The 15,194-nt window shown below is 46.6% G+C and overlaps 1 protein-coding gene across 1 annotated transcript in view; it reads right to left on the reverse strand.

The window, feature by feature from the left end:
• The window catches only part of SNX16 (sorting nexin 16), a 44,621-nt gene extending 34,510 nt beyond the window's left edge, over positions 1 to 10,111 (reverse strand). Inside the window, 2 exon segments of the mRNA XM_030553366.1 lie at positions 323 to 788; positions 9,891 to 10,111. Of these exon segments, the coding sequence (XP_030409226.1) occupies positions 323 to 705 (383 nt within the window). The 5' untranslated portion in view covers positions 706 to 788; positions 9,891 to 10,111.
• Positions 10,112 to 15,194: the final 5,083 nt, after the last annotated feature.

The following is a 15,194-nucleotide window of genomic DNA, read 5'->3' on the forward strand; positions in this document are numbered from 1 at the left end:
TTCAGTGGGCCTGTGTTATACAGGAGGTCAGACTAGACCACCACAGTGGTTTGTTCTGACCTTGGAATCTATGAGGCAATGACCTGGGTTCTTTTGCAGAGTGTCAGACTCTGGGAAAGAAAACCTACGTGCCTCAGTTTCCTCCTCTGTACAATGGGGAAATTACTCTGACACCTCACAGCAGTATTTTGAAGCTAAATTAAAGTTTGTAAAACACTTTGAGATCCTTGAATGGAAGGTTTAATTATTTAAATGAAAAGCATTATGAAATAAAATTAATGATCCCATTATCTTTACAGGAGGAACTGCATTTCTCTGAAACAAACTTACAGTGAATTTTGCCCTTTCTTCCATCACCTCATACCCCAGTATGGTAGGGGTAGAAGGTCGATCTTCCCAGCTCCCAGAGTCTGTATTTTGCTCAACATCTTCCATAGGCTGAGTACAGTATTCAATAGATGTGTCCACACCTGTAAATTTAGTCCTAACAAGTGGGCTACTACATATAGATGATGTGGAGCCAATCTGTTCAGGCACACTCATCTTTTTAAAATTACCAATGGTAGAGTCCTCCAGCTGCCCTTTTGAAGAATTTGAGTTTGTTGAGATGCTCCCAAAGGAAGAACTTCTTTGGTTTCTGTTTGTTGTAAAGTTGGAAGAGGAACTTCCTATAGGAATAGGAACAGGAACGTAGGGAGTTGCCATTCTTCATTAGAAAACTTCAGCAAATCTACACTTTGTGGTCCAAGAATTTAAGATTCATTTTCTTCTTTTCAAGGATACAATATCTGGAAACAAAACAAAAGATACTTTGAAATGACTATCTTTCTTAATATTTCTACAATGAATATAATATTAAAATACTGTATTTGGAGGAGTCCACAGTTACATTAAGATAACAGTTAAAACACCATTACATGGAATTTGCAATCATGTTAAGTGCCCCCTCAAAAGTTAATCTTTAATTTTTAAAAGGCGCATTGTCAGAGAGGTCCTCTACCTCTCAGAGCCATTAAAATCTGAATGGATAGTTAAGGTAACGACTTGCATCCCACTACACAGACCCAAAGAAAAAGATTGTATTTAAATACCGTTGCATCATAGGTGATGCGTAATGGGGGCTAAGCCTCCCCAAACCTCACACTGCCAAGAAGGGAGAACAGTGGAGGATTTGGGATGCTCGGAAAAATCTCCCCCCGCCATGGCCCCAGGGCTGGAGGGACTCTCACTCCCTGCTGTGTCCCTGGGGCCCTGGCAGGGGCATAGAGTTTTTCCAGTATCAGGGCTGCAGTAAAGGCGAGGGAGAAGAAGAAGCGGGGGCCTTGGAGGGAAGAGGTGGAGTGGGGACAGAACTGCAGGGGAAGAGGAAGAATGGGATGGGGCCTTGGGCACACAGAAGGGGCAAAATAGGGGAGAGGCTCCGGGCTTCAGCTAAGGTCGAGAGCTCTGCCGGTCCCAGCTGAGAACTCGACCCCGGCTGAGCTCAAGTCCCCCACCAACTCTTGGCCCCGACCTAGCTCTCAGCACGGTGGGGCGGGAGGGGGGCGGGCTGAGAGCAGCAAGTGGGACGTGGCCTGGGCCAGAAGAGGCAGGGCAAGTATTGGCCTCCGGGAGCTACCCCACAGTGCACCATTGTGACCGCTATGGACAGCAATCTGAACTCAGATGTGCTGGCCAGGTAGACAGGAAAAGCTCCTGGAACTTTTGAATTTAATTTCCTGTTTACCCAGCCTGGAGAGCTCATCAGCACAGGTAACCATGCAGTCCAAGAATCGAAAAAGAGCTCCAGCATGGACTGTACGGGAGAGACTTGATCTAATCTCTGTATGGGGAGAGGATTTCATGCTAGCAGAACTACTTTCCAAAAAACGGAATGCCAAAACGTTTGAAAAAGTCTCCAAAGGCATGATGGAGACAGGACACAAGAGGGACTCACTATAGTGCCACGTGAAAGTTAAGGAGCTCAGGCAAGCCTACAAGAAAACCAAAGAAGCAGACGGTCTGGTGCAGAGCCGCAGACATGTCACTTCTACGCTGAGCTGCATGCAATTCTAGGGGAGGCCACCGCCACTACTACCCCACCCCTGACCGTGGATTCTGAGGAGGGGGTACTCAACGCCATGCCTGAGGATTTTGCGGACGGGCAAGATGATAATGACGACGATGACGAGCTTGTGGAGAGCACACAGCACACCGTTCTCCCCAACAGCTAGGATCTTTTTCTCAGCTTGACTGAAGTAGTCTCCCAATCCTCCCAAGGCGGTATCCCGGACCATGAAGCCATAGAAGGCACCTCTGGTGAGTGTACCTTTGTAAATATTATACATGGTTTAAAAGCAACGTATTTTAATGATTCATTTGCCCTGAGGACTTAGGATGCATTCGCAGCCAGTACAGCTACTGGAAAAGTCTGTTGACGTCCCTGGAGGATTTCCGCTTCATACCCGGACACATCTCCATGAAGGTCTCTTGGAAGTACTCCAAAAGCATTTGCAGAACGTTTCTGGGCAGGGCAGCCTTATTCCATCCTCCATCGTAGGACACTTACACGCCATGCCTGTAGCAAGTAATCTGGTATCATTGCATGACAAAGCATGGCAGTGTATGGTCCCGGTGTTTGCTGGCACTCAAGCAACATCCATTCTTTATCTTGCTGTGTTATTCTCAGGAGAGTGATATCGTTCACGGTAACCTGGTTGAAATACGGGAATTTAATTAAGGGGACAGAGGTGGCTGGTCCTATAGGGCTGTTTGCCCGTGGCTGAAAAGAAATCCTCCCCGCAGTTAGCCAAGCGGGGTGGGTGGGTGGGGGGAATGGCGCTGAGCTGTTTGTGTTTGGCTAGCAGGGATCTTCCCTGATACCAGCCTTGTGGTAGGGAGAGGGGTAAAGTGATCATCCCAGAGAATTGGATGCTGGAGGGGGTGGGAGGGAAGGCGGTTAGTTTGGTTTCTGCTGCTACACGTTAACACAAAATCTGCAGCACTCAACGGGCTTTGCTTGGTATAGGAAAGGAAGGTCCTGCTTTTATGAAGGTTGCAGAAGCCGAAAGACAATGGCTTACCATGGCTGCATGCAAGCTGAATTCTGCTGCCTGGCCCTGTGCCTGTGATCTCTAACACCAAAGCTGCAGGCACTCAATATTAAGATGCAAAATGTGAACTTGTACCGAAATCACATGTGCTATGTAATGTGATTAGTGTTGTTCACCAGGAAAGAGTACACACCTTGTTCTATAAAATGTATCTTTTTAAATACTTCTCTCCCTTTTTTCCCTCCCACAGCTGCAAATTTTTCAAGCCTTCCTCCTGCGTCCCAAAGGCTCTCTCAGATAAAGAGGTGAAAAAAATGCACACAATATGAAATGTTCTCTGAAATCATGCAATCGACCAGCAGTGAAAGAGCTCATTTGAATGAATGGAAGGACACAATATCACAGTACAGGAAAGTGGCCAAGGAACGTGAGAACAGGAGGGACGCTCGAGATGAGAGGTGGCAGCAGGAAGATCAGAGGAGCCAGGATGCAACGCTGCAGCTACTGCAGGATCAAACGGACATGCTCTGGCGCCCGGTGGAGCTTCAGGGTTAGCAGGATCACAGAGTCCACTGCAGCCCCTGTATAATGGCCCTCCACCAACTCCTGCCTCCCCACGTTCCATAGCCTCCTCACCCAGACACCCAAGAACGTGGGGGAGGAGGAGAGGCTCCATGCACCCTGCCACTCCACCCCAGTGGACAGTCCAAGCAAAAAAGGCTGTCATTCAACAAGTTTTGAAGTGGTCTTTTCCTTCCTCCTCTCCCCCCCTCCTCCCACACCCCACCCGGGCTACCTTGTCAGTCCTCTCCCTAGTTTTGTAATCAATTAATGGATTTTAAATGATAGTGACTTTATTTCCTTTGAAAGCAAGCTGTGATCGAAGGGGGGAGGGTGGGTGGCTTACAGGGAATGAGTCAATCAAGGGGGCAGGTTTTCATCAAGGAGAAACAAACAGAACTCTCACACCATAGCATAGCGAGTCACGAAACTGATTTTCAAAGCTTCTCTGATGCGCAGCGCTTCCTGGTGTGCTCTTCTAACTGCCCTGGTGTCTGGCTGCACATGAGCAGCGGCCAGGCAATTTGCCTCAACCTCCCACCCCACCATAAATGTCTCCCCCTTACTCTCACAGAGATTGTGGAGCACACAGCAAGCAGCAATAACAATGGAAATATTGTTGCATCCGACGAAGTGGGTATTCACTCACGAAAGCTCATGCTCCAATACGTCTGTTAGTCTATAATGTGCCACAGGACTCTCTGCTGCTTTTAATGGGAATACTGGTTTGGCTGAGGTCTGAGCAAGTCAATAAAGTGCATCAGCGACCCTTTAAACATCCAAATGCACATTCTACCACAATTCTGCCTATAGTTCAACTGCTCCTTACTACTGTCCAGGTTGCCTGTGTATGGCTCCATGAGCCATGGCATTAAGGGGTAGGCTGGGTCCCCAAGGATAACTATAGACATTTCAACATCCCCAATGGTTATTTTCTGGTCTGGGAAGTAAATCTCTTCCTGCAGCCATTTAAACAGATTAGTGTTCCTGAAGACACGAGCTTCATGAACGCTTACCGGCCATCTCACGTTAATGTTGGTGAAATGTCTCTTCTGATCCACCAGTGCTTACAGCTCCATTGAAAAGTAACACTTGCGGTTTATGTACTGGCTGCCTTGGTGCTCCGGTGCCAAGATAGGGATATGGGTTCCATCTATTGCCCCCCACAGTTAGGGAACCCCTTTGTAGTAAAGCCATCCAGTATGACCTGCACATGTCCCAGAGTCACTACCTTTGGTAGCAGAAGCTCAGCGATTGCTTTGGCTACTTGGATCACAGCAGCCCTCACAGTAGATTTGCCCACTCCAAATTCATTCCCGACTGACCGGTAGCTGTCTGGCGTTGCAAGCTTCCACAGGGCTATCGCCACTTGCTTCTCAACTGAGAGGGCTGCTCTCATTTTGGTGTCTTTGCGCTTCAGGGTAGGGGAAAGCAAGTCACAAAGTTCCATGAAAGTGGCCCTACGCATACGAAAGTTTCGCTGCCACTGGGAATCATCCCACACCTGCAACACTATGCAGTCCCACCAATTTGTGCTGGTTTCCCAGGCCCAGAATCGGCGTTTCACGGCATCAACCTGCCCCATTAACACCATGATCTCCAAAGCGCTGGGGACCCCGGTTTGAAAGAATTACGTGTCCATATCCTCATCACTCTTGTAGCCACGCTACCACCGCCTCCTCCTTGGCTGGTTTTGCATGTTCTGATTCAGCATAAACTGCACGATAATGCGCAAAGTGTTTACAATGTTCATGGCTGCTGCATTGAGCTAAGCAGGCTCCATGTTTGCCATGGTATGGTGTCCACACAGGTAACCCAGGAAAAAAGGCATGAAACAGTTGTCTGCCATTGCTTTCACAGAGGGAGGGAAGGTGGGGGAGGGGGCCTGATGACATGTACCCAGAACCACTCACAACAATGTTTTTTGCCCCATCAGGCATTGGGATCTCAACCCCAGAATTCCAATGGGCAGAGGAGACTGCAATGCTCCGGAAGTCGACGTTAGCCTCGGTTCTATGAACGCACACCGCCGAATTAATGTGCTTAGCATGCACTGGACTTTATACAATCTGTTTCGAAAAATCGATTTTCGTAAAATCGGAGTAATCCCGTAGTGTAGACATACCCCAAGTCTGACATCAGTAACGGGCAAACTGGTTGAAACTACAGTAAAGAACAAAATTGTCAGACATATAGATGAACATAATTTGTTGGGGAAGAGTCAACATGGTTTTTGTAAAGGGAACTCATACCCCACCAATCTACTAGAATTCTTTGAGGGGTAAACAAGCATGTGGACAGGGGGACCCAGTAGATACAGTGTACTTAGATTTTCAGAAAGCCTCTGACAAGGTCCCTCACCAAAGGCTCTTAAGCAAAGTAAACTGCCATGGGATGAAAGGGAAGGTCCTCTCATTGATTGATAACTGGTTAAAAGATAAGAAACAGAGTAGGAATAAATGGTCAGTTTTCAGAATGGAGAGAGAAAAAGAGTGGTGTCTCACAAGGGTCTGTACTGGGACCAGTACTATTCAACATATTCAAATAATCTGAAAAAAGGGGTAAACAGTGAGGTGGCAAAATTTGCAGATGATACAAAACTACTCAAGATAGTTAAGTCTATAGTTAAGATAGATAGTCAAAGCAGACAGTGAAAGGCTACAAAGAGATGTCACAAAACTAGGTGACTGGGCAACAAAATGGCAGATGAAATTCAGTGCTGATAAATGCAAAGTAATGCACATTGGAAAACATAATCCCAACTATGCATATAAAGTGATGGGGTTTAAATTAGTTACCACCACTCAAGAGAGATCTTGGAGTCACGTGAATAGTTCTCTGAAAACATCCACTCAGTGTGTAGTGGCAGTCAAAAAAGCGAACTGAATGTTGGGAATCATTAGGAAAGGGATAGATAAGACAGAAAATATCATATTGCCGCTATATAAATCCATAGTACATCCACATCTTGAATACTGAGTGCAGATGTGATCACCCCCTCTCAAAAAAGATATATTGGAATTGGAAAAGCTCCAGAAAAGAGCGACAAAAATGACCAAGAGTATGGAACAACTTCCGTATGAGGAGAGATTAATAAGATTGGGACTTTTCAGCTTGGAAAAGAGATGACTAAGGGGGAATATAATAGAAGTCTATAAAATCATGACTGGTGTGGAGAAAAACAAGCAAGTGTAATGTACTCCTTCTTGTAACTGAAGAACTAGGGGTCCCCAAATGAAATTAATAGGCAGCAGGTTTAAAACAAACAAAAGGAAGTATTTCTTCACACAACGCACAGTTAACCTGTGGAACTCTTTGCCAGAGGATGCTGTGAAGGCCACGACTATAACAGGATTCAAAAAAGAACTAGATAAATTCCTGGAAGATAGGTTCATCATTGGCTATTAGCCAGGATATGCAGGGATGGTGTCCCTAAGCCTCTGTTTGCCAGAAGCTGGGAATGGATGACAGGGAATGGATCACTTGATGATTACCTGTTCTGTTCATTCCCTCTGGGGCACCTGACATTGTCCACTGTTGGAAGACAGGATACTGGGCTAGAAGGACCTTTGTTCTGACTCAGGATAGCCGTACTTATGTTCTTAACTCCTTCAGGTGCCCTGACTTTAAAGATACATATTGTATAAGAACACATTACTTCATAGTTGGAGATCATGTTACATAGTTTTAAATTCTCAACAACAAAAACATTTTGATCTGTCATGATTTGCTAATGGCAGAGTTAAAAATTATAACAATAAACTAGAATCTCTGTATGGAAGCCAAATCATCAGCAAAAGAATACAATACAAAAGTGACAGCCCAAAATCTCAACTGAACTTAAAGTAATTGCTCCTACACATTTACCTGGATTGACACAACACATGAAAAAGAAGAAGAAAAAACAGACAAAAAATTGTTTTGCTACTTGCTTAAAAGTATTTTGACAGATAAGAGGCTCACATTGATGTACTGAGGATGACCGGTTAAGGATCATTTAAAATGAGCTACTCATTTAATGTATTAAAGTTTAATACTACTCTCATATTTCATTACAATAAAGCAGTGGAATCATTACACCTCAGCTACTTCACGGATGCATACAGCAAAACATTCAGCACACTCTTTCTAACGCCACAACAAAGTAAACAACTTTTCTCCATCTCATCCAGAGAGACCTGGATTTTCCCTGTTTTTCAGAAGAGATTTGTTCCTCTCCCAAAGCTCTGTTTGGGATAGTTCAACCCCCAACAACAAAGCAAGAATTAAACGGAAAGAAAAGAGCAGTCACCCTTGAAGTTGTTGTCTGAAAATAATTAACTGCTAAACAAACACCATCAAAGAATTGGATTCCAGAATCTCTGCATCATCACATGCTTCAAAACAAAGATGACAATCGCTCCTGCCTCCATGTTTACAACACCCAATGCTTCTCTCCTGGAAGTAAACCATCTAAACTCAACACACCATAAAGAAAGAATTTGTCTGTATTTAAATGTGTTGGATACTGCTAACGGTTTAAAATCAGCATGTTTTTCACTAAAGCCAGACACAAAAAAGTTAAAAACAACAAAACTTAAAATCATATATTGTAAACAAAATTTTATTTAGAACTTTAGATTGAATTTAAAAAAATAATTTACTTGTTACCATTTATGCTCTGTTTAATTTTAGTGCTTCTCTGTTTGGACAATAAAGTCAGTTTTGTTTTAATCAATTTCACTTCTAGAGTTCTGGTTTCAAACACTTGATTTTTGTTAAAATTTAGGAACATCTCTATTGGTCTTAGGTTCTATAAAAGCTTGTTTTTACAAAAAATAAATTTTGGACTAAATTTAAATGGATACTGTCCATTTAGCCATTTATTAGTTTACTGAGATATTGCTCAGAGACTCAGTGAAGCTCAGGCCAATTATGTGAAGTGTTGTAAAAAACATACAGGAGCTTATTAATCAACAAGACAAAGGCATCAGCAATAAAAAAAAGTGTGCTCACATAGGCTAGCTATGTCCATGTCATAATGGCTCTGAATAATTTACATTTTTAAAACTAAATAATCACCACTAGCCCTTTATCCAGGCATCAATTGACATCTGCTTATTAGTTTGTATTACTTAAAAATTGTTAGAACACATTCCAAAAGTGCGGCAAATATCAAGCAAATGAACATTTGGCACCGTGAAACAACTCAGATTCTATTACACCATCAGAGTGCAAACTGCTCTTTTTTAACATAACATTTTCCAAATCTATTAGCTAAATAGGCATATCAGATGCATCTAATTATACAGCACAAGAAGATGCACAGAAAACTTGCTCTATCTCCCTTCCCTCTGGAACTTGATAATTTTGAACTTTTTTTCTTACACAATTTACACCACATAGGCCAGAGCTTTTCAACCGTTTTTCCATTTGCAGACTCCTAAACAATTTCAAGTGGAGATGCAGACCCTTTTGGAAATCTTGGGCATAGTCTGGGGACTCCTAGGGGTCCACAAAGCACAGGTTGAAAATGCTGATATAGGCAATTTGAGTATTTTATAATGCATATAACTTTTATGAATAAGAAACAGTATCTTGCATTTACAGTATCTGCACTATCTTCAGATTTAGGCCTTCATACCTGGTGTATGTTGTCGGAACAATTTTTTCTAACCCATTAAGTCAAACCTCAGTGGGAGCAGAATGAGGCTCCAGTGGCAGGCCCCTTGAACCTGACCGCAGGTTCTTTACCTATTATACAAGTCCACAAGTTTTTTGGAAGTAGGAATCGCTTGAACACCAGCCCCCTACAGGGCAGGTCGATATACCAGCCCAGACGCAAAATATACTCACCCACCTGACGATGAAATATAGGATCTGTTTCATTCGCTCATCACTAACATGCAGCCACCTCTGGAGGGGAGACCGGCCAGGCAGCGTGGGCAGAGCAACAGCCCAGCGCGGCAGTGGAGCGGGCGCGCTTGCCGAGCCCCCGGGGCGAGCCCTGCCAGGCTCGGAGCACCGCGCGCCATGGCTGCGGCGGGGGCTACCCTCACCTCAGCGCTCGAGGGCCCTACGGCGGGGGAGGGGGCAGGGGCTGCCCGTGACCGGGGTCTCAGTGACCAGCTGGCCCGGCAGGGGGTCACGGTACCGCGACCCTCCCCCCTCGGCGCGCGGGGGCTGCCCATGTTCCACCGCCCACGGGCCGCCAATACCCCGCCCCTCGGGGGGCTCGGCTCCCTTCCTGCGCACAGACTCCGCCACCCACCCCACCCGCGTGCCCCAAGGGCCGCGGGAACCCCCGCGCCTCCTCACCTGCTCCCCGTCGCGCTCCCTCGCTCAGCGACCGCCGCCGCCACACCAGCTGCCCCTCCCCCTCCTCGCGCACAGGGAGGCGGGGCTAGGCCCAGGTTCGCGAGGGAAGGGGCGGGGTAACGGTCAGTACCTGTGGGGTTCGGCCCCACAGCGGGTACTGCGGCGGGCGGGCCTTGGCCCGCCCCCCGACTGTTGGCAGCGAGTTTCAAAAGCATTAAGACTACAAGTCCCAGCAGGCATTGGGGCCACAAATAGACGGCCGCTCCCGGCAGACACCGCGGTAAAAACTGCAGCGCATGCTGGGACCTGCAGACTCTTCTCACGGCATTGCGTGTTCGGGCACGTATGCCCCGTGCCTCGCATTGTATGTTGGGATTTGTAGTCTTATGGGTTGCTACTAGTGCTGTTTGCTATGCAGACTATATTGCTGATGCTTGTCCTATGTTGAAACAGAATCTGACTTCCAGTGTGTTCCAGCACAGCCAGGTGTAGCAGCAGGCAGCGCAGTCAATAGACAGTTTGCCATAGGTGTCATAAACAGACAGTAAAGGGTTAAGAAGTTCACCTGACCAGAGGAACCAATAAATGGACAAAATGTTTCAAGAGGAAGGAGGGAAGTTCTTATTTTGTTTAGTCCATTAAGTTCTGTGCCAGAGTAAAAACGATAAAAAGAAATCACCCAGGGTAGTGAGTATTGGAGAAGAAATTAATTAGGTTATGTTTATTTCCTTTTGTAACTTTGTCTTTTTGCATTAGAGGGATAATCGGGGTTTTTTTATGTGTGTGTAACTAAGGTTTTGCCCAGGGGAACATCCTCTGTGTTTTGAATCTGTTGTCTGTGAGAGTAGCTTGTATGCTAATCTTTCAGAAGTATTTCTTTTACACCTTTTCCTTAATTAAAAGCCTTATTTTTAAGAACCTGACTAATTTTTTCCTTGTTTGAAGATCCAAGGGGGTTGGATCGGTGTTCACCAGGAAATTGGTGGGGAAGTCTCTCAAGGTTACCCAGGGAAGGGTTACAGTACTTGGGAGGGAGAGACTTTGGGGGGGGGGGAAGACGGAGTTTCCCAAATGACTCATAAAGAAGCTGTTGTAAATTATTTAGGTGGTGGCAACAACCAGATCTAAGCTAGTAATTCATCTTAGGGGTTCTCATGCAGGTCCCCACATCTGTACCCTAAAGTGCAGAGTGGGGGTGAAACCTATGACAATAGGGAAGGGACTTTAACCTTTTGGAACCCTGAGCCACATCAAATGACTGGAGCTAAGAAATAAAAAAGGTCAAGCTCTCACCTGCTCTTCTGTGTGTCAACTTCTTTTCCACAGGCTGCAGGAGAAATAACCCCGACTCCAGTACACAGCAGTAGTTGCATATTGACAAGGGATTTGGGCTTGTAGCTTGGAAAAACTGAAAATAACTGAAGACTAACATTCTTTTGGTTTTTGAAAATCAGATGTTTTTCAGTTTTCAAAAACAAACAACTATTGGGGTTTCCTTTGGGGGGAAACCCTGCTCCCTGCCTTCCCTGAAAAATCTCGATTAAAATATTAGGTGTTTTTTTTTAAAAAAATCCTTTAAAAATGTTTTTGTGGAAACTATTTACTATTTTCCAAGTATCATTAGTCCCATTTTACAGATGGATAAACTGAGGCACGAAGCAGTGAAATGACTTGTCCGAGGTCATGCAGTAGGCCAGTGATAGAATGCAGTTCTTCCATTGTTCTATCAACTAGGCCATACAACATCCTTTACTAGTTTCCAAACAGCAATAGCTGAGAACCAGTGGCTAAAGCAGAGACAATGGGTGCCTGCTGATAGTGTGGGGGGGAAGAGTGAGAGCAGCCAGCATCAGCAGTGTTACTGAGCATGCTCAGTATAAACTAAGCAGCAACTCTAGGGGAGCACATTACCCCACATGCTGCCTCCATCCCCATGCATTATCTCTGGACTAAAAATATCAAGGACCCTTTCTGGATGAACTAAAGTTGAGAACTTTCTGATTGCAGAAAACTGAACATCCTTGCCCTGGTCCCTGTCCCGCCCCCTCCCCGAGGCTTCTGCCCCTCCACAAGGCTCCTGCCCCACCCCTTCTCTGAGCCCCCTGTCGCACACTCTTCCCCACCGTTGTTCACTCGCTCATTTTCACTGAGGCAGGGGTGCGGGAGGAAATGAGAGCTCTGGCTGGGAGTGCAGGCTCTGGGAGGGCTGGGATGTGGGGTTTGGGGTGCAGGAGAGGACTCTGGGGTGAGGTGTGTGGTCAAGGGCCTTGGAGTGTAGGAGGGGGCTCGGGGCTGGGGCAGGGGGTTGGGTGTGGAAGGGGGTGAGGTGGCTGGGGGTGCAGCTCTGGGGTGGGGCCAGAAATGAGGGGTTCAGGGTGCAGAAGTGAGGCTGAGGATTCTGCGGATGGGGAAGATCAGGAGGAGGAAGAGGAGGACGAGCTTGCAGAGAGCACACAACACTCCGTTCTCCCCAACAGCCAGGAGCTTTTTGTGACCCAGACGGAATTACCCTCTCAGCCCTCCCAAACCACTATCCCACACAATGAAGCCATGGAAGGGACCTCTGGTGAGTGTACCTTTGTAAATATAAAACATGGTCTAAAAGCAAGTGTTTTTTAGTGATTAATTTGCCCTGAGGACTTGGGATGCATTCGCCACCAGTACAGTTATTGGAAAAGCCTTTTAACATGTCTGGGGATGGAGCGGAAATCCTCCAGGAACATCTCCATGAAGCTCTTCTGGAGGTACTCCAAAAGCCTTTGAAGCAGGTTTCTGGGCAGGGCAGCCTTATTCCATCCTCCATGGTAGGACACTGACCACGCCATGCATGTAGCAAGTAATCTGGTATCATTGCATGACAAAGCCTAGCTGCGTATGGTCCAGGTGTTTGCTGGCATTCAAGCAACATCCGTTCTTTATCTCGCTGTGTTATCCTCAGGAGAGTGATATTGTTCATGGTAACCTAGTTGAAATTCAGGAATTTAATTAAGGGGACAGAGATGGCCATTCCTACTGGGCTGTTTGCCTGTTGCTTAAAAGAAATCCTTCCTCGCAGGTAGCCAAGCAGGGGGATGGGAGGGGGTGATTGGCGCTGAGCTTTTCTGTGTTTGTCTAGTATGGATCTTCCCTGCTACCAGCCACGCGGTGGGGGTGGGGGGGGAAGGGGTGTATAGTAGTGATCTTCCTTGATACCAGCCATGCGGTGGGAGGAGGAGTAAAGTGATCATCCCGGAGAATTGGATGGGGGGAGTGGTTTCTGCTGCTGCATGTCAACAGGAAAGAAGCAGCACTGAACAGGCTTTGCTTGGTATTTGGGAAAGGAGGGCACTGTATATATGAAGGCTGCAGAAGCCGAAAGACAATGGCTTTCCATGGCCGCATGCAAGCTGATTCTGCTGCCCAGACCTGCGTCTGTGAGATCTCTAACACCAGAGCCGCAGGCACTCAATATTAAGATGCAAAATGCGACCTTGTAGTGAAATCACATGCGCTATGTAAGGTGAATAGTGTTGTTCACCATGAAAGAGTATAACCATTGTTCTCTAAAATGTATCTTTTTAAATACTTCTCTCCCTTTTTTTCCTCCCTCATGCAGCTTCAAATTTTTCAAGCCTCCCTACTCCATCCCGAAGCCTATATCAGATAAGGCTGCAGAAAAAAAAGATGTGAGACGAAATGTTCTCAGAAATCATGGAAGTGACCCGCAATGAAAGAGCTCATTTGAATGAGTGGAAGCAGGGTCGTTTTTAGGAAGTGCGGGGCCCAATTTGAACAGTTTCGATGGGGCCCCAGCAGGGAAGACAAAAAAAAAAGCCACATAAAAAAAAACACATGGGGCTTGTACTCATTGGGCGGTGCTCCGAGTCTTCGGCATCACTTCAGTGGGGGTCCTTCACTCGCTCCAGATCTTTGGCGGCACTGAAGGACCAGCTGCTGAAGTGCTGCCGAAGACCCAGAACAAGCGAAGGACCCACCGCAGAAGTGCTGCCGAAGACTCGGAGTGCCACCAGGTGAGTAAAAATTAAAAAGTTGCCACTAGCTAGGGAAGAGATTCTCACTGGGCGCGGGGCCCGATTCGGGGGAATTGGTGGAATTGGCCTAAAGCCGGCCCTTAGTGGAAGGACGTGGTATCAAATTACAGGAAAGATGCCAGTGAACGTGAGGACAGGAAGGACGCTCGAGATGAGAGGTGGCGGCAGGAAGATCAGAGGAGTCATGACGCAACGCTGGGGCTGCTGCGTGATCAAACTGACATGCTCCGGCGTCTGGTGGAGCTTCAGGAACAGCAGCAGGATCACAGAGAGCCACTGCAGCCCCTGTGTTACCACCCTCCCCCGTCACCATGTTCCATATCCTCCTCACCAAGACGACTAAGAATGCATGGGGGGAGGCTCCGTGCACCCACCCACTCCACCCCCATGGACAGCCCAACCAAAAGGCTGTCATTATTTTGAATTTTTTTTAGTGGCTTTTTCCTTCCCTCCTATCCTCCTCCCAAACCACACTCGGGCTACCCTGTCAGTTCTCTCCCTCTTTTTATAATGAATTAATAAAGAATACAGGATTTTTTAGCTATAATCGAAGGGGGAGGGTGGGTTTCTTACAGGGAATGAGTCAATCAAGGGGGGTGTTCATCAAGGGGAAACAAACACAGCAGTCACACCGTACCCTGGCCCATGATGAAACTCGTTTTCAAAGCTTCTCTGATGGGCACCGCTTCCTGGCATGCTCTTCTAATCGCCCTGGTGTCTGACTGCACGTATTCAGCGGCCAGGTGATTTGCCTCAGCCTCCCCCCCAACCATAAAGGTCTTCCCCTTACTCTCACAGAGACTGTGAAGCACACAGCAAGCAGCAATAACAAAGAGGACATTGGCTTGGATGAGGTCTGAGCGAGTCAGTAATGTGCACCAGTGCGCCTTTAAACGGCCAAATGCACATTCTACCACCATTCTGCACTTCCTCAGCCTGTAGTTGAACAACTCCTGACTACTATCTGGTCTGCCTGTGTATGGCTTCATGAGCCATGGCATCAAGGGGTAGGCTGGGTCCCCCAGGATAACTACAGGCATTTCAACATCCCCAACTGTTATTTTCTGATCTGGGAAGTAATTCCCTTGCTGCAGCCTTTTAAATGGAGTAGTGTTCCTGAAGACGCGAGTGTCATGAACCCTTCCCGGCCATCCCACGTGGATGTTGGTGAAAAATCCCTTGTGATCCACCAGTGCTTGCAGCACCATTGAGAAGTATCCCTTGCAGTTTATGTACTGGGTGCCCTGGTGCTACGGTGCCAAAATAGAGATAT

This window comes from Gopherus evgoodei, chromosome 2 (genome assembly GCF_007399415.2).
Source record: "Gopherus evgoodei ecotype Sinaloan lineage chromosome 2, rGopEvg1_v1.p, whole genome shotgun sequence".
NCBI classification, from domain to species: domain Eukaryota; kingdom Metazoa; phylum Chordata; order Testudines; family Testudinidae; genus Gopherus; species Gopherus evgoodei.